Source organism: Salvia splendens, chromosome 8 (assembly GCF_004379255.2).
Source record: "Salvia splendens isolate huo1 chromosome 8, SspV2, whole genome shotgun sequence".
NCBI classification, from domain to species: Eukaryota; Viridiplantae; Streptophyta; class Magnoliopsida; order Lamiales; family Lamiaceae; genus Salvia; species Salvia splendens.
Genome location: NC_056039.1, coordinates 14157359 through 14179995, shown reverse-complemented (window position 1 = coordinate 14179995; position 22637 = coordinate 14157359). Strand labels below are relative to the sequence as shown.

The following is a 22637-nucleotide window of genomic DNA, read 5'->3' as shown; positions in this document are numbered from 1 at the left end:
ATTATGGAAACTAAATACACCTAATATATGGAAGATTTCATCAATTTATTGGCCTTTATTTCTTTTATTTGAAACTTTTTATGCATATAAGTTTTATTTTTATCTTAATTGCTTTTTACATTATACTATTAAAATCGAAATTAATCATTTGAACTTTATTATAATATTAATTAATTATTTACAACTATTAATATATTTAAAAACATGTAAAAAAATTTAAAAAAATTAAGCAAGAAAATAAAATATTAATAGTGTAAGAACACTTCCATTTGTTACAACGGAACAAATTTATATGCATCAAAAATTTCAATAACATGTACAGTAAAATGTTAAAGATGGAAGAAAACATATTTTTTTATGAATATTAATTAATTAATATTCCAAGAAAACTAAATTGTAGTCATAATAAATTAAAACACTAAAATTATTCTTTATTTTTTATTTTATAAAAAATCTATAGAAGTAGTGATAAAATATGATAATTCAAACTTTTTTAGTATATTGATTAGTTAATCTTAATTTTTAATAACATATACTAAAAAGTTAATGAAAAATATTAAAGGTAGGGGATAAATTTAATTTAATTTTTACTGGAAAATAAATTTAATATGCATCAAAATATTAATTAAAGAAATAAAAGCATAAAGCAAAAGTATTTTAGATGCATTTAGTTTCAATATTATATATAATTAAACTTTTTTAGCATATTTATAAATTAATTCTAATATTTAATAGTTCAATAGTATACTATATAAAATTAAAAATAAGAAAATACGTAGTATAATTTATGTACACCAAAAATTTCAATAAAAGAAATAAAGGCCAATAAATTAAGGAAATGCTCCATATATTAGGTGTATTTAGCTTCCATATTATACAAGGTTATTAATTACACTTGTAAAAAAACTATTAATTGGTCACACCAAATCATATTGCCAACTTGGTGGTCAAGACCATGAAATATTTTCTCCAAATTAGCATCCTTAATAGCTTTAACGAATTTTATGTATGCATTTTTAAAATTGCGCTAGGTAGCATGAACTCATCATCATGATCGTGGAGCATACATTCACTTGAGGAATGAAGCACGGATGTCGTCTAGGCGACTTGAAGTCATCATCAGAACCATCGTGTTGCTGCGAAGCCTGACCTTTCTTCCCGTACCGTCTTGTTTTTTCACTTACAGGAGATGCAACATCGACATCTGTTCACTAAGAATGAGAATACTCCAGACGGTCACCCCTTAATCCGTCCTCAAGTATGTTAAAAAATTCTAGGCAAGTCCAGTTAGAATGTATGATCAAAAATTTTCCCAAAACTTTCAACATGAATGTGACTTACCAGAATAATGGAAGAAATCACCATTTCTGGGAAATCATACGCATTATAGACTTCAAATTTCTAATTTAGAGATGAGAATATAAAAAGCGATGGGAGCTTCTGACCTTGCTGCAAACAAATTAATTACGACTCTCAAGCATACAACACCCAAATATTTGACCTTGATTGTTACAATAATATGGAAATAGCCTTCTTAGAATATGTTTCATCAAAGGATTACCATTTTTATAACAGAAACAACCGAAACAAGATAGAGAGGCGATGTAGTACACTATATGGATCTTTATCGTGAAAAAATGGCGTTTATCTGCAGTGCATGATCAAAGCGAGGCACGGTGTAGAGATCTTCTCCATCTCCCTAGCTTCTCTCGTCCCTGTCAATGATTCAAGAACGATGTTTCAGAATTCCAGTAGCAAATTGAGCATCCGTTAAGCCAGAAATATGGTTATTAACTTATTATATCTTCGTGCTGCCCTCATCATAAGACTCGTTATACTTGAGTTTCTGTCACATTGTCCTAATTCTGAACAAATCTATAACTAAAAGTATGCTCGAGTTGTCTACTTTAAGAGCTGATGATTTGTATACATCTACATAACATTATTCTCCATTTCCTATGCATGTTTGGAAACACGACCAGGTGTTTGGCTAAGCTTATTTTATACAGCTTATAAGCTCCAAAAGCTCATTAAATGTTTGAAGAGTTTATACAATATAATGTGTCAAGAGCTTATAAGTTGTCAAATTTAATTGAGCTTATTATGAGTTCAAGCGAGAATAGCGTGTTAGGAAGAGAAATGAGCTTATAAGCCATCGGATCTTATTTTCACAGCTTGTAAGTTATTTAGGAACTTATGTCGGCCAAACATTTCTCAAGAGATTATAAGCTCTAAACCATTTATAAGCTGTTTGAAGGAGCTTACTAGCTCGACCAAACACCCTCAAAGCAACATGTGAAGGACGACAGTTTTCACACCATTATTTTTACCTTTCGAGGAGCAATGGCCAGCTCATTCTCTGAAATCTGTGTTGCTTCGAAACCAACAGGATGCAATGCCTCTTCATAACTGCATAGATAGAAGAATTTTTCAAAAGTATACCAAGACTTGTATGGAGCCATACTGTAAAGAGAAAGATAGGTATTCAAAATTCAACATATAAAATGCTGGAAGTGAGTCAAAGTGGAATTACTCGGCAACTGATACTTTAAATGGAGGGCCGCCCTCATGGTCATCTATCTGACAACGTCGAGAATATGCAAAATGCATAAATGATCAGATTACGGAAGTACAAAATATATGAAATATATTGAAGGACTGTAAAATTCCTGACCAACTGGATAAATTAGTGTTATGAGATCCCCATCCGGTTTCAGAAGATTAGACATTTTCTTAGCCCACAATGATCTAAGCTCGGGTTCGATGGCACAGAAAAACCTGTAGAGACAATGTAATAATGTCGTAAACTAATGAACATTGATGAAACTACAACATACTTATATCGTGAATGAACGACAGAGGAAACTTACGTGTAATAAAAAATGAGATCAAACAGCTGATCTGGAGACCAAGTAAAGAAGTCTGTCTTTAAGAATGTACAGTGCTCTGCGTTTGGTGAGCTAGATGTCAACTACAATGCAATGCAACGATCATAGTGAGGATTTAACAACATTGTAAACGAAAACTACAGATTATGATACTAATGTTTCAGCTGAAAGATGAAAAAAAGAAATCAGACAGAATATAATGCTTACTTAAGTTCAAGAGTTATACCACGTGTCACTGCAATCCATGAGGTTACTAACGAAAAAAATGGAGTTTTGAAGAAAGAAACATAATCCTAATGTGGATTACACACCGAAACATCATCTTGTATAATACTCCCTTCGTCCTCAAAAAATAGACTAGCTTTCCCATTTTAGACCGTCCTCCAAAATTAGACCAAGTCTAAATATGGAAAGTTTTCAACAAATAATAATCATATACTTCATTTATAATGTGGACCCTACAGTCTATTAACCCTCCTTCCACTAGCTTTTCCCCCTCCCTCTCTTTCTTATTTTTTTATCATCTCTCTCTTATTTTACTAATAATCCTATGGCATGGCATTCTATGGTGGAAATGTCATAGCAACATGGCGCTGCCATAGCACCGTCATATCCGCCATTTGACAACATTGCGTGTACTGCATTTAGGAATGGAGCATTATGCAAGAAACATGGATGTTAGAGCTGTATTTTATGCTTTATTAATTGTTTTAAGAGTTTTAGATGTTATATTTTTGTTATTTTCAAATTTTTGAATTATGTATAAATAATAAGTATTATTTTATTTATTTAATTATTGACCGTCATATCCGCCATACTAATACACCATATCCCTGTGGCGGTTTTTAGGCGAACCGCCATAAGCCGCCATACGAGATTGATAACACTGCCAATTGCACATTAAAACTCGTGTCATTTACAAATTTGTCTATTTTTTGAGGACGGAGGGAGTATATATTGTAATCTTCTCATTAAGTCAGCTCAGAAAATATACAGGTACATATTACTTGACACAAACAAAACCAGTTGTTCATTTGATACAAAGACTAATTTAAGCATATAACATAGAAAAATAACACAAAATTACTTCAAATGTCATTCATATACTACTATAGATCAAAATAGTGACAATCCGAAGTCTTTTTTCTAGACTACCATCAATCCCAAATTTCATTAAAATCCATAAGGCAAGTTGCAAAATTTTATAAACGTCTACTGATGAAAAATCATAAAAGCAAGTCTTACTTCTATTGCTTTCTTAATGGCAATGTCTGACATATCCAGACCTACAACATGACGCTCGGCACACGCCACTGCCACTACATCATAACCCTGCATAAATAGAAGTTTCTAATTGATAACCAAACTAGAGAGAGAAACAGTAAAAAGAGAGCAGAAAGATGAAATCACAAACTAAATACATCCCAACCAAACCATTGACAGAGCGGTTAAAAACCGACATATAATGACTACTGCAGCATAATGACATTGTTAGTAAACCTAGCCGAGTGGATCATCAAGCTGCATGCATGGAGACTGATCAAGAGAGCCGAGTCAGCCGACGTGTACATGATCATGCAGCTGGTCCATTGAAAACCGAGAACAGACAATCTTCGCTCAAGAATGATGTGGTGGAAGCAGCTCCAGCTGTGAGTCTGGCAGCACGAGCTGGAGCAAAGCAGAAATAATCCATATTCGGTTGTGATGTTTGCTCTCTGATTGAATAGTTTAGATTTAGATGCTTTAAGGGTTAAGAAATGTGTGATCCGAGATCTTTGGGTCTATATATTTGTCTTTGTCTTTGTAATAAGATCTTTCAATCCATCACAATCTCCTAAAGGAAACTCTCTATACTCGCTTCATATCTTGTTTAAATGGCTTGGTTTATTTTCCTTTAAAACATTAGTATTACTGTTAACAGAGTACAACACAAAACAAATTATACATTAAACAATCCACAACACCAAATTTTGTGCCACCCCTCTTCTCATGAATTAAGCGAATTGCTTAAAAATAAACATAAACATCCAAATTCTCTTGAAGTAATCGAGATTTGAGAGAGACAGAGAGAGAGAGACATACACTACCGCAGCCAGGAACAAGAGCTCTACCCTTTGGAAGTGATCCAGTGTTGTGAAGGTGCACAAGAACTGGGGTAGGGCTCCCCAAATCCCAAGGCGTCAGACCTTCGTCCCAGCATTTGTCCCAACTATCAGAAAATTCACATTGAAATAATCCGATTTTTCTCAACGATCAAGGAAAAAAAGAACACAGACTCAAATTTCTTAACGATTTGGTTAGAAATTTACGTACCGGTGTGGGTGGAGTGAAAAACTTGCTGAAATTTCTGGACTTTTTCAGCAGCAGTGGTAGGGGGCTTTGGTTGCGGTTAGGGCTGGCAATTTTTGACACGACACGATAACACGACACGAACCGACACGAAATTAATGGGTTTGGGTCAGAGCTTATTGGGTTCGTGTCCTTATCGGGTCGACCCATTAAGGACATGAAAATTTTGGTCGCGTTCGTGTCGGGTTCGTGTTATCCGTTAACAATACGTGTTCGTGTCGTGTTCGTGTCGGGTTCGTGTTATCCGTTAATAAATAATATTTTAATATTATTAATTCTTATTTTTTTCATTTTTTAATATTTATTAAATTGAGTCTCATATGGTCATATCTCATTTAAATCATTTAAATATTTAATCACTTTTCAATATGTGTTGTTATCGTGTAGTGTTGACCCGAAGTGGTTCGTGTCGTTAATGGGTTCGTGTCGTGTTCGTGTCTGAGAGTAGCGGGTTGTATTCGTGTTCGTGTTTGGGATTTTCTTAACAAGTCGTGTTCGTGTTTGTTGTTATCGCGACACGCACGATTTGCCAACCCTAGTTGCGGTAAACCAGTAGACATATAGTTGAAGAGTATTCGGCGATGAAAAGGTGGGAAAAGTCGACGAGCAGGTGAATTGTATAGCTTCGGAAGGAGGGAAAATCGCATTGGGGTTTTGGAATGTTTGATTCTGAGGTTTGTGATTACGAAATTAATATATTGAGCACTTGTACCATTAAAATTTGTGAAAACAAAACATGATAAATTTCTTTTTGGGGCGGGACGATTTGAGAATTAGGCATCGCTATTACAATACCATCCCTTAAAACACTATTTGCAGACCCCACTGTACTTTTTTACTTCATTCCTTAACTAAGGGACGGAATCTGCAACCATCCGTCTTTTAACCGTTCCTTAAATTACTATTCATCAATTTTATTTTTTTATTTTTTTTCAACAAATTCAATTAAAAAACACACTTCATTAAAATTAAAATAACATTACAACTTAAAATTCAAAAAAATAGAAAAAGACATAATTAAAATTCTAAAAAAATAAAAATGACATAATTTAAAATACATTTATAGAGACATCCTAAACCAAGAATGATTTTATCCTACATCGAAAGTGAAACATAAAACATTCAAGGATGTCTCTATAAAAGAGAAACAACCAAGAATGATTTTGTCCCATATCGAAAGTGAAACATAAAACATTCAAGGATGTTTCTATAAAAGAGAAACAACCAAGAATGATTTTGTCCCACATCGAAAGTGAAACATAAAACATTCAAGGATGTCTCTATAAAAGAGATAAAACCAAGAATGATTTTGTCCCACATTGAAAGTGAAACATAACCAAGAATGAGTTTGTCCCACATCGAAAGTGGAATATATAACATTCAAGGATCTCTCTATAAAAGAGAAATAACCAAGAATCACTACTAGAAAATTGGCTTGTAATGACACTTAAAATTGTCACTAGAAAATTACTGTGCTGACACTTCATCTATAATGGCACTTATGCAAGTGCAGCACTGGGTACCTGTAGTAAGAGGTAGTGTGTAGATAGTACATCTATGATGTCACTTTTTATGTTGAAGTGCAGTAACAATATATTATAAAGTGCAGTGAAAAGCTAGTGTGTAGATAGTACATCTATGCTGACACTTTTTATAAAGTGTGATAAAAAAAGTGTAGTGAGAAGCAATTTTTCTAGTAGTGAATGAGTTTGTCCCACATTGAAAGTGGAACATAAAACATTTAAGGATGTCTCTATAAAAGAGAAACAACCAAGAATGAGTTTGTCCGACATCGAAAGTGCAACATAAAACATTCAAGGATGTCTCAAAAACAACCAAGAATGAGTTTGTCCCACATTGAAAGTGGAACATAAAACATTCAACGATGTCTCTATAAAAGAGAAACAACCAAGAATGGTTTCATAAATTTGCAAGCCCATCAAATATATATGGGCTATTATGAATTTCTTGTATTCATTTATTTGTAAAAATTGTTTTTAAATATAAAAATCAATTTTTACAAATAAAAAATATTCTTTTAAAAATTCATTTTTTTAAAAAAATGAATTATTGCGTCAGCGTGACAAAATCCACTCGCGGGCCAGCGAGTGGGCGTCACGCATCGCCCCGGAGCGCGCCACATCGCCTCGGCGCATGGCGAGACGTCTCGTTCCGAGTCACGGCGGAACGGGACGCGGGACGAGATGGTGACGGGCTGGGGACGAGACGGGGCGCCGCAACGCGTCACGCCGCCGGCCCGTCCCTGCGTGACGGGTTTCGGGCCACCCGCGTGACGCGTTGCGGGTGGCCTTAGCGTCGTACCTTCTCTAGTGCTATACTAAAATTTTGAAAAATGAAGCAGATAATTAGTTTTAATGATATTCTAAAATCAATTCCGTTTTAAAATAATAAAAGCACGTATTTTTTTTATTTGCGCTAAATTAAAATAAAGAAAAAATTCAAATTTATTAGTAGTAAAAAAAAAGACATAAAACTTTCTAATAATATACATGGTGGTTTGTTTCGTTCTTTTATGGTGATCTTAATTTAGATGCTTTGGACAGTTGTGAAACATGGTTGATAGAGGTGTCTGTTACTATAAGTTCTCCGAAAAATAGCAAAGGGAAATTGAAGTTATTGAATATTGTTCTATAGCGCTTTTGGCTGACGCTTTTTTTTGAGGATTTGGATACATTAGGTTGGAAGAACAAGGTATCGTATCATTTGTTTTGTTTTTTTATAATTGGACTGTAAATGTTGAATTTTTTATGTTCTCAGAAGATCATGTTAATCTTGATAGTTTAAATTGTGCATGTTAAAATTTGTATAATTACTAATTGATATACTAATGTTAAAAAAAAAAAGAGATGGCCATAATGACTGTTTTTCACAAAACAATGTTTACGCTTATTTTTGGTTGCATTAAGAGTGATGCTCAATAGCTACATTCTTAAAATCATATATTAAATTCAAATTATTAGTCAAACTCAAACTTTTTATAAATTATTAGTAAAACAGTAGATAAGTAATAATTTACTTTTTGTATTTATATAATTTTTGTTGGGAAATAAATTATACACATAAGTTTAATTTTATACAACTAGATTTCAGGTCATATCTCTGAAAAATTTATAAAATCAAAGTAATAAATTTGTAACTGATTTCTATCTCGAAATACATGAAAACGAAGTTTCAATTTTTGAAAATATTTTGAAGAAATCTAATTTCATTCTTAAATTATTAATTTTTTGAAGAAAATTCACTGAAATCTGAGTAATTTTAAACCAAGTACAAAAATCACACAAAACTACTACGAATCGAGCCTGTGCTATAAAATCCAAAATCAGTTCATCAAAATCCAAATTTTGTTTCTTAATAGTATTGGTAATTTATAAAAATGACTAATTTCATTTTATCATGACAAAAAAGTAGAAGTACTCCATTAAGTGTGTCGTAAAAATGAAAAATTATGGATTGAACTAGACATGACACAGCCATAATAAAAGTAAGATACTATACATAGATGATATACTATATAGGTAGCTAGCTCTTAGGATAAAAAATGGAATAACTTAGTTGATGTGGTCGGAATCTATGGATCGCCTCATTCGTTTGATTCTCTCCAACGCACTGTCGTTCCGTGCATATCACTTCTTTCGTCTCTCTTCCGCACCAAATCCAATCCTCCTCCAAATATTGCATTACCTTGTTGTATCTCCTCATCTTCTTGGTGATGTTGCACTGATCCTCCTCTACCACTGCTGTCAATGTCATTGCTAGTCATCCTCCTATCCATTTCATCGTTGTTCCGGTAGGCTCTGTAAAAATAAGACAGCATATTAACAGTTTAGCTAGGGAAAACTTAACGTTTCTACAATACGAAATCCACCTCTACTGTGACATTGATCTTTACCTGGCTATACCGAGCCCTGCCCCAACACTTGTTCTGATCCGGAGCATCTCCAGGTATGTATCCTCACTCCCGTGTTCCACAAGTGCTCATGATCACATCTCGGATCAGCAAACTGTGATGCATGCTTGTACACTGCACGCCCACGATCAATCTCACCAAGCTTCTTCTCAACTCGAGCATATCCCAAACACATGGCTTTTAAATCCTTGTCGGAGAGCCCTGATCCATTAATAGCCTGCTCATAAATTTCCATATCTCTTAACGAATTTGGACAGATATTCCACCCAAATATCCTTCACGTGGGGGTACTTGAATATTTGTACACCTCTTTCGTAAACTCTGAACGAGTCTTCAAAGTAGCTGTGTTCCTAGACAATGAAACAAGATAGTAAGTTATGACTAATCTAGCAATTAAGTTGGAGAATATATAAGAGGGTTGCTACTTACTTGTAAAAGCATTGCATAGTTTAGGATAATTTGGGGAGTAGCTAGTCTTAGATCAATAATTCTCACGTAAACAGCACAAGTTGACTCCAAGGTCCCAAAGCTTTCCTCCAAATCCGCATAAAATGTCCAAAGCTTGAGAGATTTGTACCGGTCGACTCCTTGAGCAGTCACTATAGAATAGAAGAAGGGTAAAGTATTAATAAACTGCCTAGTTTGTAACTACAGAAATTTATCCATGATATAATAGTAGAATATAATTTCAAGCCTGTGCTCACTAGAATGATACAAAAAAAGAGATATCAAGACTAGCCAAGAACACATGCTGATAAGTAATCAATAGAAACAAAATGGCCAATCATTCTAATCCTTGCTTGAAATTGATAGAAATCCATGGGTTTCATCCTAAAACCAATTGGTGATAGCAGGAGGGGCCCATGAGACTTATATACTAGTTTCAGTTTTATCCATGGGTTCACCGATGTGGGACAGTTATATGTTATATTTTTAGTTTCAATTGCCAACACCCTCCCTCAACCCCTTCAAGGAGGGACCCATGAGACTTATATACTAATTTCAGTTTTATCTTGACACCGATGTGGGACAGTTATATGTTATATTTTTAGTTTCAATTGCCAACACCCTCCCTCAACACCTTCAAGGAGGATGTGGGACAGTTATATGTTATATTTTTAGTTTCAATTGCCAACACCCTCCCTCAACCCCTTCAAGGAGGGGCCCATGAGACTTATATACTAATTTCAGTTTCACCCTCCCTCAAACCCTTCAAGGAGAATTTGGAAGGGTTGGACTTTTTTCTGATCGATTGGACAACTGGCCCAATTTTTTTTCCGATCGGTTGGACCACTGGCCCAAATTTTAAGCCCAAATATACTGTTGGGTCAGTCATTTTTTCAATTTTAGCCCAGATATACTGCTGGGTCAGTTAAATTTGACCCACAGTCGGCGACTCGCTCTGATACCATGATAGAAATCCATGGGTTCCATCCTAAAACCAATTGGTGATAGGAGGAGGGGCCCATGAGACTTATATACTAGTTTCAGTTTTATCTTGACACCGATGTGGGACAGTTATATGTTACATTTTTAGTTTCAATTGCCAACAGAAATCTAGAAGACATATTAGCAAAACTTAATGATTATAGCCACATCAATATCATGAAACATGAGCAGTTGGAATTGAAGTCATAAACTATACATTAGTAATTTGACATTGTACCTCTCTTCTGGACCTCGGCAGATGGCAAGTAAGTAGCACGTTGGATGAGTTGGAGTGCGCCCTTGAAATTGTTGTGTCTGAGTTCCATCTCGGCCCATTCACACCAAATGCTAGCAAGATCATCCACATCAAGCTGGGTAGCCTTATCAAAAATGAGTCGGGCAAACCCAACCCACAGAGTATGAGGTTTCCCCACAGCCCTGATGGGATCAACTGTCCTCACAGCTTGCGTGTATGTCAAAATCTGTTTCGTGGGATTCCCTTGGAAAAGCTTAACTCTGTGATGCCACTTGAACACGTTGTGAGGGTTCTGCCTCAACTGAACACAGTTAGCTAACTCTGAACTCCTGTGAATTAGATGTTCATATCCGTCCAACAACATATCCACATCATTCTCATCCATGAACCAAAACCCTTGTTCATCAATGTCATCATAATCCTTCCCCAATCCTACGTCCTCTCCGGAAGATACATAAAGGCCAATCACTGCATCAGCTGCAGCGACGAGGGTGCAGAGTTTGTGGAAGCAGAAGCCCCTGATGTGGAGCTGGCCAGCATTGTCGGGACAAGTGAACAACTGAACTATCTTCTTCCACGCCGATCTCACCAAATGGATGGACAATCGGATCCACTGCTTTCGGTTCAGATCACAGATCTGAAGTGCGGTGGATTGGTGATTGTCGTCAGCGTCTCGCACAGGATATTCGACACTTGTTCACTCTCCACGTTCGTTTCTGCCTGGTCCTCCACCAGTTCAGGTGAGAGCATCAGTCTTGTTGCTATCCCAACTTTTTATGAATCTACCGCACTTTCCTCCACGTCCTGTTGTTATCCCAACTATTTATGAATCTACCGCGCTTTCCTTCCCTCAAGTGAGTGTTAGAGTTTGTATACTACGGTAAGTTAGGGTTTTAACAAAAAAGTACAAATCCAATTTTTAAATCCTAACAAAAAAATTCACTTTTGCATGTATATATATGTGATCATATGATAACCCATATTTAGTAAAAATAATATTTTTGACCCATAAAATGATAGGTTATTAAGTTATAACCAGTAATCATTTTAACGCACCCCATATATATATGTATATATTATTAATTAGGTTTTTATATAACCCGATGGGCTGACCCGGTAGCCCATCGGGCTAGCCCGATAGAACCCGATAGCCCTATAGGGCTAGCCCGTTAGGCCCGATTCATTATCGGGTTGAGATTTTTCGAACCTAACCCTGTAATTTTAGCGAGTTTTTCGGGCCAGCCCATCGGGTTCGGGCTACACTGACATCCGTAGTAGTAGGTATGCTGATTCGATTTTTTTTAGTTGTTAAAACTCAATCAACAAGTGATCAGCACTGGTCATTAGGTAATAAATACGGTTGAGTCAGAGTCATTGTCATTGTTTAATGATATTTTTTCCATGACAATCTACTGGTGATCAGTGTCATATGAGATCTATTAACATTTCTGGCTTTGACACTTTCAGCTAGAGGCTGTCATTGATGCTGAAAAGCAAGCTGCAAAAGATTTACTTCGGGAAAAGAAGAAAGACAGGGCATTGTTAGCATTGAAAAAAAAGAAGGTTGAAGAAGATTTATTAAAGCAAGTTGATGGTTGGCTAGAGCAGCAAGTAAGTCTACTTCGGTCAGATTCTCTTCATCCTATTAGAATTTACATGTATTTTCTGTCGAACTAGCAAGCAAGCAAAAGGCAGTTTTTGAGAGTTTGAAGACTGGAAATAATGCAGTTAAAGCGATGGAAAGTGAGATAAGCCTTGATGATGTTCAAAAACTGATGGATGATTCTGCCGAGGCAAAAGCTTACCAAGAAGTGAGTCTCAATATCTCGTACATGACATTGCTACATGGTTTATTTCCATTAATTGGGTAGTAAATATTGCTTTCACTGTTTCATAGTATTGTCTATTGAATTCTTTAGCGTATTAAATTATGTGGAGTTTTCAATGCTGAAATGTTTCCGAGTCACATTGTTGATTGGTGATGTTTCTTTCCATATGCTCATTCATATATCATGCTCCACAAAGATTCAAAATTCTTTTCTTTCTTTCACTGAAACTCCTAACGAGTTACTGTCGTTTGACTACCAATCTGTGCTCCTTTACAATATTCTTGCTATATTCTTCACTTTTTCTGTGGCCAACTAAGTGCAGATTCCTTTTAAATAGTCGGCCTTGGTGAAGCATTATAACAATATCTTCAACTTTATGCTACCCATCTATCCTTATACTTACATCTGAACCTTGCAAGGCATATTAGGCTCAATACAATCTAAACTCTGGTTTTTAGTCAACTTTATGCTGTTGCTCTCATTCTTCATCTGAAATTTCTGAACATAGAAAATGTCCCTCTCTACATTGTTAAGGCCACAGTTATATACCCAATTAAATTAATAGTCAAAAGATGATGAAATCTATCATATTCCACCCAAATATTTGGAGGGGCTGGCCAACATATATTTCAAATTCCTCTAAAATCTGGATAGAACAAAAAAAGCATCTGTTTTGTGCATTCTACTCTACAACCAAAACAAGATTCCAAGTTATGAATTCGGCCTCGATCAATCCAGATAGAAAAGAGTAACAATCTTCCGCATGTTCTTCGCCTCTTGACACGTCTCCATGAGCAACCTACTGTCATGAAAGGCAAAACAGATGACCTGCTGCACTTGAGAGATGATGTCCATGTTACACAGCCTGCAACAGAGAGATCAATTTTTTTTTTCACAAAACTGGATGATACTTTAAAACAAAGGGCGATTAGCAGTATCGATGAAATGAAGTGCTACCTGCTAGCCTCTATCAACGGAAGATGATTGTTATAAGGCTTCTCTATCACATGTTTTACCTGTAAACCAAAGACAAATAAAAGAAGACAAATATCAGGATTTACGAATTAATTTCTACATATTTTTTAAAAATAGTGGCATATTTTAGTAAGTATATTAGTGTATGTCAAAAGAGTCTGGCAAAAAACAGCAACTAAACACACCAAGCAACATAGAGGGGAGAGAACATTGATGCTCAATAACAAAATTCCAATAACTCAAAAGGAATCACAATAGTTCTTTCATAGTTATAGAAGATATCATGGAGAGGCAAAATCACAATATTGGATAAGAACATAAAGCAAAAATTTATTAATCCTGCCAAATTTAGCATTAACCATATCTCCAGATCTTACTTTAGAAAGTAACTCCTGACTCTCTGGAGGCTGCTTTTTCAAGCTTTGCTGAAGTATCACAGTTAGCTGCTCTGGTTTTTCAGTTCGGAGAGCTCCTCTAATAACAGCAGCATTAGTCCCCGATGCTCCTGAAGTGAAGATATGGTTTTTCTGCAAAGAAAACAATAAAGAATTCACAGTATGAATTCATAAGGAGAGCAGAGAAGAGTCCAGAGCATATGCAATTGAAATAAGCTCGTCGAGTAATAGGGTATGAAAGAGGATTTTCATTTAGAGTCCAAATCATGTTTGAAAAGAGAGCATTGTTGTAGTATTATATTGTAAGATTATTGAAAGTTTTTAAATAATGATGCATATATGTAATATTTATATTTGAAAATGTTTCAAGTACATACAGTTATGACCAGTGCATAGCTGAGAATCTCAATAAGTTCTTGGTGCATAAACCCGATGTTTCGTGTGCCAAAGAAACCAATTGCTCTGGGGCCTTGTTGTTGAATTGCCAGTAATTCCTGAAATAAAAAACAAAACAATCCATTGTTCTATGTTGCTCATTAATCTCGGTTTAGTATTCTAATCCAGTCAAAATGGACCTTAATTAGCGTTGTACGTCAAGTTTTGACAAAGCCATAAAAAAGGGCATGTCTAAATAATTGAGACATAGATTTGCACATACCTGTAGGTAGTCTACATCAGGGGCAGGTCTATACTCAGACACCATAACAGCTCCAGACCCTTCAACAAGAGACTGGGCTTGAGTTGGAATCTGAGTCGAGACTTCCTCATCTGAACCTAACATCAGGATGTCATCTCCCAATTCCTCTATATTTTGCTGTGGTCCGTCATATCCAATTAGAAACTATACCACCACACAGAAACACAGGCCCCTGGTAGTAAATGATTAGTGAAAACCAACTGATAAGTGGAAATATATGTCTAAGACAAGTGGATTTCACTAGAACAGAAGAACACCACAACATGAATGGACTTTCTATTCCAAAAAGGTAAGAGTTGGCGGGGTTGTTATTGGTCAATCGCTGTATAAATACAAGTTTCCTTATTTCATCTTTCATCGTGGAATCATTAAATCATTTGTCCTCAGTGAAGAATCCAAGAAGCTCAGCCAATGTGGTTGACATGATCATTTTACAAGTCGACACGTGGACTAACAACTTATACTCATAAGGAAATACATTTATTACTGTTCATTCCTCATTTTCTGCCCCAACTTTAGCATTGATGGTATCAGGTTTCTTATTTTCAGGATAACTACAAATATTAGCCATAGCTAACAAACCTAACCACATTAAAATCACAGTCAACCAACACTATATATGCACACATATACACCCAAATAAGTTAAATCATTAATCATCAACAGGAGCATTTAGCAGGAAGTAGAATGATAACCAGCAGTCCAGCACCTAAAAGGAAGTAGAACAGTTTTTTAATACATCAAGTAGCCTGACATTTATGGCTCAGTGGGCTCTGGAGTTGTATTAGGTCTCAATAATTTAAGAAACTGGACCACTCATTTCACTCAAAATCAAAAATGAAAATTGTTGTCCAGAGCTCTTATTTCAAGTAACATCTACAGAAAATACTGTTCTAATCATACATAATTTGTTACTAACTCAGGAAGACATGTGGTTCATATTCATACACTGAGAATCACATGTTAGAAGGGTTAATTGTTCTTCTGTATACAAAAAGAAAGATCACCAAAAGTAACGACCGCCAAGATAGGCATAGTAATGAAATCTTTTGATCACCCATTTTTGGAAAGCCCTAATAACGTACAAATTCAGCTGAAACAACCAACTAACAACAAATCACCATCCATTTTTTCAAGCTATCTCATGCACATTCATAAGATGCAACGTACTATCAACATTACACGACTAAACTCCACTTTTGGAGTTCTCAAATACTAAGAAATTAATCAAAACACAATTAAAATGTCTTGCAAAAATTAGTTCTTGCACTAAAGAACACGTGCACCAATTAGATTGAATAATCGTTAAGTTAGCAGTGAGAAACATCCGGCTTCGAAAGCTTCCAACATTATTACCAAACTAGTTGCATTCCACAGATTATCTTACCAAGATCTGATCTTGTTGCTTTTCTAAACAATGTAACTGCTAATTACCAACAAAATGGTAAAAATTCATCATCATTTACTTAACTTATGAACAAGGCCTGCAAATTGAATACATCAAAAACCCTTTTAACAACAAAAATAAATTGATAACAATCCAACAGTGGAAAAACAAAAATGGCTACAATGTGCATAACAAAAAACAATAATCTATGCCTCCAAAATCATCTTAAAACTCAGCTATTCAACAAACGATCTGTGAAAGTTCAAACATTAAACCTATTTTTCCTTGAACAAATCCAGAGTCCAGATCAGCACTACCAAAAATCAAATCACTAATTCACTCATAAGTAAATGGGAAACCTAAAAAAAGAACCAAGAAACATCAAACAAAGAGAAACAACAGATACTCCACCAAATTAAACCAAAGCTGAAATCTTTATCCCTTTAAAAACAATAATTTGCAAGGCCCATTTCGCAAAACCCCCTTATGCAAAGATTAACCAAAAAACAACTCGCATTTCCAAGAGAAAGATCAAGGAAAAGAGGCAAAAGAAGGAGAGAGAGGAACAAAAAAGATACATTTTTTATCCGTACAGAACGGTAGCAGGAAGCGGCAAATCTTCCATGTCCAAGCGAAGGGGGTGAGAGAGAAACGAAATGGCTCAGAGTACTTGTACTAGCACTAGCTGAAATGGGAATTGCTGTGGGAAAGTGAGATAGTCTGAAAAAATCAAAATGAGGAAGTCTCAATGATGGCGCCGCCATTTCTCCTCTTTTTCTTGGTCGTCTCTCTGTTTTCCTCGGAAATTATGCTTAAATGTGTACAAATTTGATTTGTGTTCCTTGTAATCGAAAAGAATTAGTAACAATTTACTGAAGAGAATCTGCTTCTGCTGCGTTTAGGGGTGTGGAAAAAATCGAAAACGGAATATTCGAACCGAATTAAATCGAATATTTGAAATTCGGTTCGGTTTTTTAGGGTTTTTCGGTTCAATTTTAAAATTTTTGAAAATTTCAGTTTTAGGTTCGGTTTGAAGAAAAAAAATCGAAAAATCAAATTTTATTTTAATATATATATATATAAACCTAAAAAGACTCTAATCCTAATTTTCTCCTTTAGCGGTTCCGCCTCCTCTCCAAAATCTAGATTCTCCATCTCTTCTCCACCTCGCCTCCATTTTGTTTGTTGAAGAGTGAACATTTCTTCTTCTTTTTTCAGTTTTTTGGTTTTTTTATATAATTTCGGTTTTTGGTATTTTCTTGCAATTTCAGTTTTTGGTTGAAATTCCATATAATTTCAGTTTAATTCGGTTTTTTTAGTTTGGTTTTTGATTTTTCGGTTTTCGCTTTCGGTTCGGTTTCAGTTTTCCCACAAATTCGGTTTTTCGGGTTCGGTTCGGTTTGGACAAAAAATCAAACCGAAACTCGAATGCACACCCCTAGCTGCCTTTCTTTGAGAGAGAGAACTCTTTTTCGGCCACGACCTTTTCTGCCATTTATTCTTATTGCTAAAATTATTAATAATTCTATAAAATATTCTTTGACCTTGATAAATGTGGTGTTTTTTCACTCTTGTGTTTGATCTATAAGAATCTCACTTTTTTTTAACTATTCAAAGTTTTCAACTAAAAACTGCATGAACTTTGCACTTTTTATAATTTAATCCAAAAATTTTCAATTTTACAAATTACAGGTACAAATAAAGAGTGGACTATAAAAATAATCCCTGGATAAAGGATTTATTTCAAAATTAGTCTTTTGCACTGTTTTCTCCTGAAAATGTCATTTTTGGGAGTTGAACAATTTGGTCTTTTCACATTTTTTTTACTTTTCTAATATGATATTATTTCAAAATTTATTTTCTTCTACCCTTTGTCATCCTTCACTTTGTTTCTTTATTTCTAAAATTAGATTTAATTTTATACAATAAATTTAAAATTTAGATTTTTAAATATCAATAAATTATTTTTAATTAAAATTATTAATTTATGTATTCTATTATAAAAGAGTTTTGTGTGAACTAACTGCATAGTTTTATTTCTATATATATAACTGTGAATTGAGAAAGGATGCATAAATTAATTATTTTAATTAAAATAATTTATTGATATTTAAAAATTTAAGTTTTAAATTTAATTTTATAAAATTAAACCTAATTTTGAAATAAAGAAATAAAGTGAAGGATGACAAAGGAAGATGAAAATAAATTTTGAAATAATATCAGATTTAGTAAATTATTGAAATAATATCATATTAAAAAAGTTAAAAATGTGAAAAGACCAAATTGTCCAGCCCCCAAAGATGGCATTTTCTGGAGAAAATAGTGCAAAAGGATGAATTTCGAAATAAGCCCTTAGTCCAGGGACTACTGGAGATATTTTTAAAATAAAAGATAAATCTAAAAAATAAATCTATAATCCAGAAACCATTTTTGTAGTTCACTAAAGAATAAGAGGCCATAAAAAGAACAAATAATGTGTATATTTTGCAATTAACACAATCACAACAAACGTATGAAGTGGTAGTAGTATAAAAAATTCTTACTGTCGAATTGCAGATTTATTTAGTCATTTTCAAAAAAGTTATCTATTTTGTTTACAATTATTGATCTCATTTAAGTTTTTGATAGGTGATCTGTTATTACAATTGTTTAATTTTTTTCGGTTAAACCCACCACAAACGACCAAAAACGAAATGTTAACAATATAAATACTACTATCCACAAAAATAGTCTCATATTGTTATTTTGGGACGTCCACAAAAATTAGTCTCATTCCTAAAAGTCATGGAAAGTGTTTTTCCTTCTACTATACTTACTTTTTATCATCTCTCATACTTTATCCATTTTTTCTCTCATTTTTTTCTTACTTTACCTACTATTTCTCCTTCTATCTTGCCGTCCACAAATGAGATGGAGGGAGTACTAACAAATTAGATAAAATACCTGCAATATTGTGTGATGAGAGTTTACAACAACAACAGCTTTAAAATATGATGACAAATGGATACTATGGATTTATATTAAAAAGATATAGGAGTAATAGCCTTGTCTTCGATTAAAGGTAAACTTTACAAGAAGATGAAAAGTTACAAAAAAGATGAGAATGCATTTGAAGGGAGTGAAATGCTCGGAACCAAAGGTTATTGGATTTCTAATTTTACTAAAATTAAAAGCATAAACAACAATTAAATTAATCAAAATCAAACAAGACAACTTAAAACAAATAAAAGCAAATAAAATATGGAATTCAAGAATTGGGGAAATAGAATCCTACGGGGTCGATAACAACTATCCTAAGATCTATCTATTTCCAAACTATACCAACAAAGAGTCTCATGAGTTATTAAACTATCACATATGTAAAATCATATCTTCTTTGCAAGCATAAAATTAGTAGATTACAACCTAGAACTACGATAAGAACTCCAAAAGGTTCACAAGATAAATGGGGTTATTCGTAGATTGTGTTAGCTGAGAGAGTACCAAATGTATATATACTTCTTAGATAATCTCCAAGGAGAGAGGTAAATGGAGAGGTAAGTCATATAACTACCATATTTTCCTTTTTTTCATGAAAAATCATTCTCCAAGGGAAAAAGTATTTGAGAAGATATTATACTTTTTTCCATTTTGAAGAGGTATCTTTACATCTCCATCAATGGAGAGGTAAAATTTTATAACTACTATATTTGTCTTTTTCCATGAAAAACCATTCTCCAATGGGGAAGGTATTTGAAAAAAGGTATTGCACTTTATATATTTTTTTTATGTATTTTATACTATTATTTTATTTTAAAAAATGATTTACCTTTCGATATACCTTTTCCCTTTGGAATGTGTTATTTTTTTGAAATGGTATATTTCACTTTTTGAGAAGGCAAACAGATGATATACTTTTTTTCATTTACATTTCCTTCTTGGAGATGCACCTTCCAAAAAGTAACACGTTCCAAAGGAAAAATATATATAGAAAGGTAAATCCTTTTTTTAAATAAAATAATAGTAGTACAAAATGTATTAAAAAATATAAATGTATACCTTCTCAAATATATTCTCTCTTGAAGAATGGTTTTTCATGAAAAAAGGAAAATATGTTAGTTATGAGATTTTACCTCTCCATTGCTGGAGAGGTAAAGATATCTCTTCAAAAGGAGAATAGGTATAATACCTTCTCAAAATGAGTCTTTTCTACATTATTCTCTCTCTTACTTTATCATCTCTCCACTTTAACTATTTATTATCATTTTTACAAAACGAGTGCTCAAAAGTAACTGGGACTGTTAAAGCGAAGGGAGTATTATATAGAAATAGTATAAAAGAAGTTATATGAAAATTTTATAACTACTTTTTATATGATTTCGAGCTTGATTCGAAATATTGTACTACAATATTCAATTAAAATAATACTTTTTTCTTAAGTTTGTTGGTATTTTTTAATTTAAAATTTTAATATTTTTCTTAATTATTATGAAATGATAAGCATGCAATTTATTTGAAGTTAATCCATATTCATAAATCGATTTTCAATGTAAGTGATGGGGTGCGTACTAAACAAGCCCAACAGCAAGGACGGCCCATCAGCCCAAAGCCCAAGCAGGAGTATGAGTTCGGCATTACCAAAGAGTTCGGCCTCAGCCTACAGCTCGGTAAAAGCCAACCTATCAAGCTCTGCTCTCAGGTCGGCATCAAGCTCTACTCTCAGATCGGCAACCAAAGCAGGAGTATGAGTTCGGCATTACCAAAGAGTTCGGCCTCAGCCTACAGCTCGGTAAAAGCCAACCAATCAAGCTCTGCTCTCAGGTCGGCATCAAGCTCTACTCTCCGATCGGCAACCAAAGCAGTTCGGTCTCAGTATTCGACCGAACAAGGAGTTAGTGGACCCATACAGGATGTCCAACACACCCACTACCACGTGGTGTCAACTCAGGCCACGATCGTAGGCCATGACCTACGCTACATCCACGATCTTAGGCCATGACCTACACGACATCCACGACTTAGGGTGGTGATGCAAGCCACGATCTTAGTTCAAGATATAAATAGAACTTAGATCAGATAGAAGAAGGTTAAGCTCTCTAGAGATAAAATAGCAAATAGCAAGTTTGTATTTGTAAGCTGTAGAAAACAGATCAAGCAATACAATCTTGCCCTCCCTTCTTCCCGTGGACGTAGATTTACTTCAGTAAATCGAACCACGTAAATTCTTTGTGTCGTAGTTTTCATTCTCTACCAGCAATTACTAACGTCAGAAATTCGCGGATCCATCACTGGCGCCGTCTGTGGGAAGCGAAGAACAAAATTTGTGATAAAGCGAATTTTTGATCCATTTTTTCCACCCAAAAAATGCATACCAGATCGCAGAGTACCCGTATTCCTGCTCGTGAGAACCAGGAGGAAGCCAATCCATCCCATAGGTCTGGAAAACAGCCTAGGGATAAATCCACCACCAGTTCTCATGGCGAAGGAACAGGCCGCTCCAAAAATCGTCCCACTGAGTCTTCCCAGCAGCCTGATTTGAATGAGGCTGTCAAGCTGTTCTTGGCTGAGAAGCAGGATGAGTTCTTAGCCTTCCTGCAAAAGAGCCAAGAGCCGAAGACGAAAGCGGAGGATTCTCCTTCCTCATCCAGACATGAAAGTCACTACCGCAGTAGTGCCGTGTCTTCCAGGAAGAAGAATCCTCAACCCCGACATATTCCTGTTCTTCCTCGGTACCGGAATCACAGGAGAACTCAATCTCCTCCATACCGACGAGATATCGGATTCGCCGTGTACGGAGCACTGAAGACTCCGTTCTCGGACGACATCACCCGAACTCCCCTACCACAGAACTACCGAACTCCGTCGATGACTTACGACGGGCTCGTGGACCCTCACGATTTCTTGGGGCGCTATCAGTATAACATGGCGAACCAGGGTCTCAACGAGGTCCACATGTGCAAGCTGTTTCCCGAGCTGCTCATCGGGAACGCGAGAAGGTGGTTCGATAGCCTCCCCCAGGGCAGCATCAGATCTTACCGAGATCTAATGGATGCCTTCCACAGGAGGTTCTTTCAGAAAGCGGAAGCCCGAATCACTTCGGCTCAGCTGCTTTCCATTCGTCAAGGTCGCGACGAAAAAATCAGCGACTTTATGACAAGATTCCACAAGGAATGCCTGCAAGTAGACGATCTCAACGATCTGCTTGTCATCTCGGCATTCCAAAATGGAATCCTGCCCGGAGCTCTCTACAGGAAGCTCGTTGAGTGCGGTCCGCAGACAGCTCAGGAAATGTGGGACATTGCGGACCAGTACTCCCGGGCCGATGAGGCAGACCGTCGCAAACGGTCGTTAGACAGCTCATCGTCCCGAGGAGACAGGAGGAAGCCCGATCATAGCGATCAGGGACATCCTCGCCGAACTCCTTTTGGCGATCAGGGACATCCTCGCCGAACTCCTTTTGAAAGGATTCAAAGGACTCCGGTGCAAGACAGATTGGGACCCCGTCTCAATCCCGAGAAGCCGC

The 22637-nt window shown here is 35.4% G+C and overlaps 4 protein-coding genes across 5 annotated transcripts; 1 reads left to right on the top strand and 3 right to left on the bottom strand.

Annotated features, from left to right (window-relative positions):
- Positions 1–1603: 1603 nt before the first annotated feature.
- LOC121744104 (probable thiol methyltransferase 2) lies at positions 1604–5884 on the bottom strand. Its single transcript, XM_042137544.1, has 9 exons — positions 5764–5884; positions 5198–5270; positions 4971–5097; positions 4134–4220; positions 2871–2971; positions 2679–2778; positions 2534–2580; positions 2331–2409; positions 1604–1715 (listed from the first exon to the last, which is right to left on the bottom strand). Exons 1-9 carry the CDS (start codon positions 5882–5884, stop codon positions 1662–1664), a joined length of 789 nt encoding a protein of 262 aa, XP_041993478.1. The 3' UTR covers positions 1604–1661.
- Positions 5885–8696: 2812 nt separating this feature from the next.
- LOC121744209 (pre-mRNA-splicing factor SYF1-like) lies at positions 8697–11237 on the bottom strand. The gene is made up of 4 exons (XM_042137688.1): positions 10835–11237; positions 9598–9767; positions 9151–9518; positions 8697–9055 (listed from the first exon to the last, which is right to left on the bottom strand). Exons 1-3 carry the CDS (start codon positions 11235–11237, stop codon positions 9390–9392), a joined length of 702 nt encoding a protein of 233 aa, XP_041993622.1. The 3' UTR covers positions 8697–9055; positions 9151–9389.
- On the top strand, positions 11193–12646 carry LOC121744210 (pelargonidin 3-O-(6-caffeoylglucoside) 5-O-(6-O-malonylglucoside) 4'''-malonyltransferase-like). The gene is made up of 2 exons (XM_042137689.1): positions 11193–11592; positions 12320–12646. Exons 1-2 carry the CDS (start codon positions 11193–11195, stop codon positions 12334–12336), a joined length of 417 nt encoding a protein of 138 aa, XP_041993623.1. The 3' UTR covers positions 12337–12646.
- A 593-nt stretch (positions 12647–13239) lies between these two features.
- Positions 13240–16979, bottom strand: LOC121743320. Of its 2 annotated transcripts, none has more exons than XM_042136591.1 (6): positions 16714–16979; positions 14710–14892; positions 14429–14545; positions 14034–14183; positions 13639–13697; positions 13240–13546 (listed from the first exon to the last, which is right to left on the bottom strand). In XM_042136591.1, exons 1-6 carry the CDS (start codon positions 16897–16899, stop codon positions 13411–13413), a joined length of 831 nt encoding a protein of 276 aa, XP_041992525.1. In that variant the 5' UTR covers positions 16900–16979; the 3' UTR covers positions 13240–13410. The 2 variants fall into 2 exon arrangements, with proteins under 2 accessions (XP_041992525.1, XP_041992526.1); XM_042136592.1 differs by having other exon boundaries at positions 14710–14920; positions 16714–16851.
- Positions 16980–22637: the final 5658 nt, after the last annotated feature.

Coding starts and splice junctions, on each gene's coding strand:
- LOC121744104 (XM_042137544.1), bottom strand. CDS start 5,884: ATGCGATTTTCCCTCCTTCCGAAGCTATACAATTCACCTGCTCGTCGA. Junction 4,221..4,970: donor TTGTTCCTGGCTGCGGTAGT/GTATGTCTCTCT, acceptor CTATTTATGCAG/GGTTATGATGTAGTGGCAGT. Junction 2,581..2,678: donor TCATAACACTAATTTATCCA/GTTGGTCAGGAA, acceptor CGACGTTGTCAG/ATAGATGACCATGAGGGCGG.
- LOC121744210 (XM_042137689.1), top strand. CDS start 11,193: ATGTTCATATCCGTCCAACAACATATCCACATCATTCTCATCCATGAA.
- LOC121744209 (XM_042137688.1), bottom strand. CDS start 11,237: ATGGATGAGAATGATGTGGATATGTTGTTGGACGGATATGAACATCTA. Junction 9,768..10,834: donor TGCCGAGGTCCAGAAGAGAG/GTACAATGTCAA, acceptor TCTATTCTATAG/TGACTGCTCAAGGAGTCGAC. Junction 9,519..9,597: donor ACTATGCAATGCTTTTACAA/GTAAGTAGCAAC, acceptor TTCATTGTCTAG/GAACACAGCTACTTTGAAGA.
- LOC121743320 (XM_042136591.1), bottom strand. CDS start 16,899: ATGGCGGCGCCATCATTGAGACTTCCTCATTTTGATTTTTTCAGACTA. Junction 14,893..16,713: donor GTTCTGTACGGATAAAAAAT/GTATCTTTTTTG, acceptor GTGGTGGTATAG/TTTCTAATTGGATATGACGG. Junction 14,184..14,428: donor GCTATGCACTGGTCATAACT/GTATGTACTTGA, acceptor TTTTCTTTGCAG/AAAAACCATATCTTCACTTC.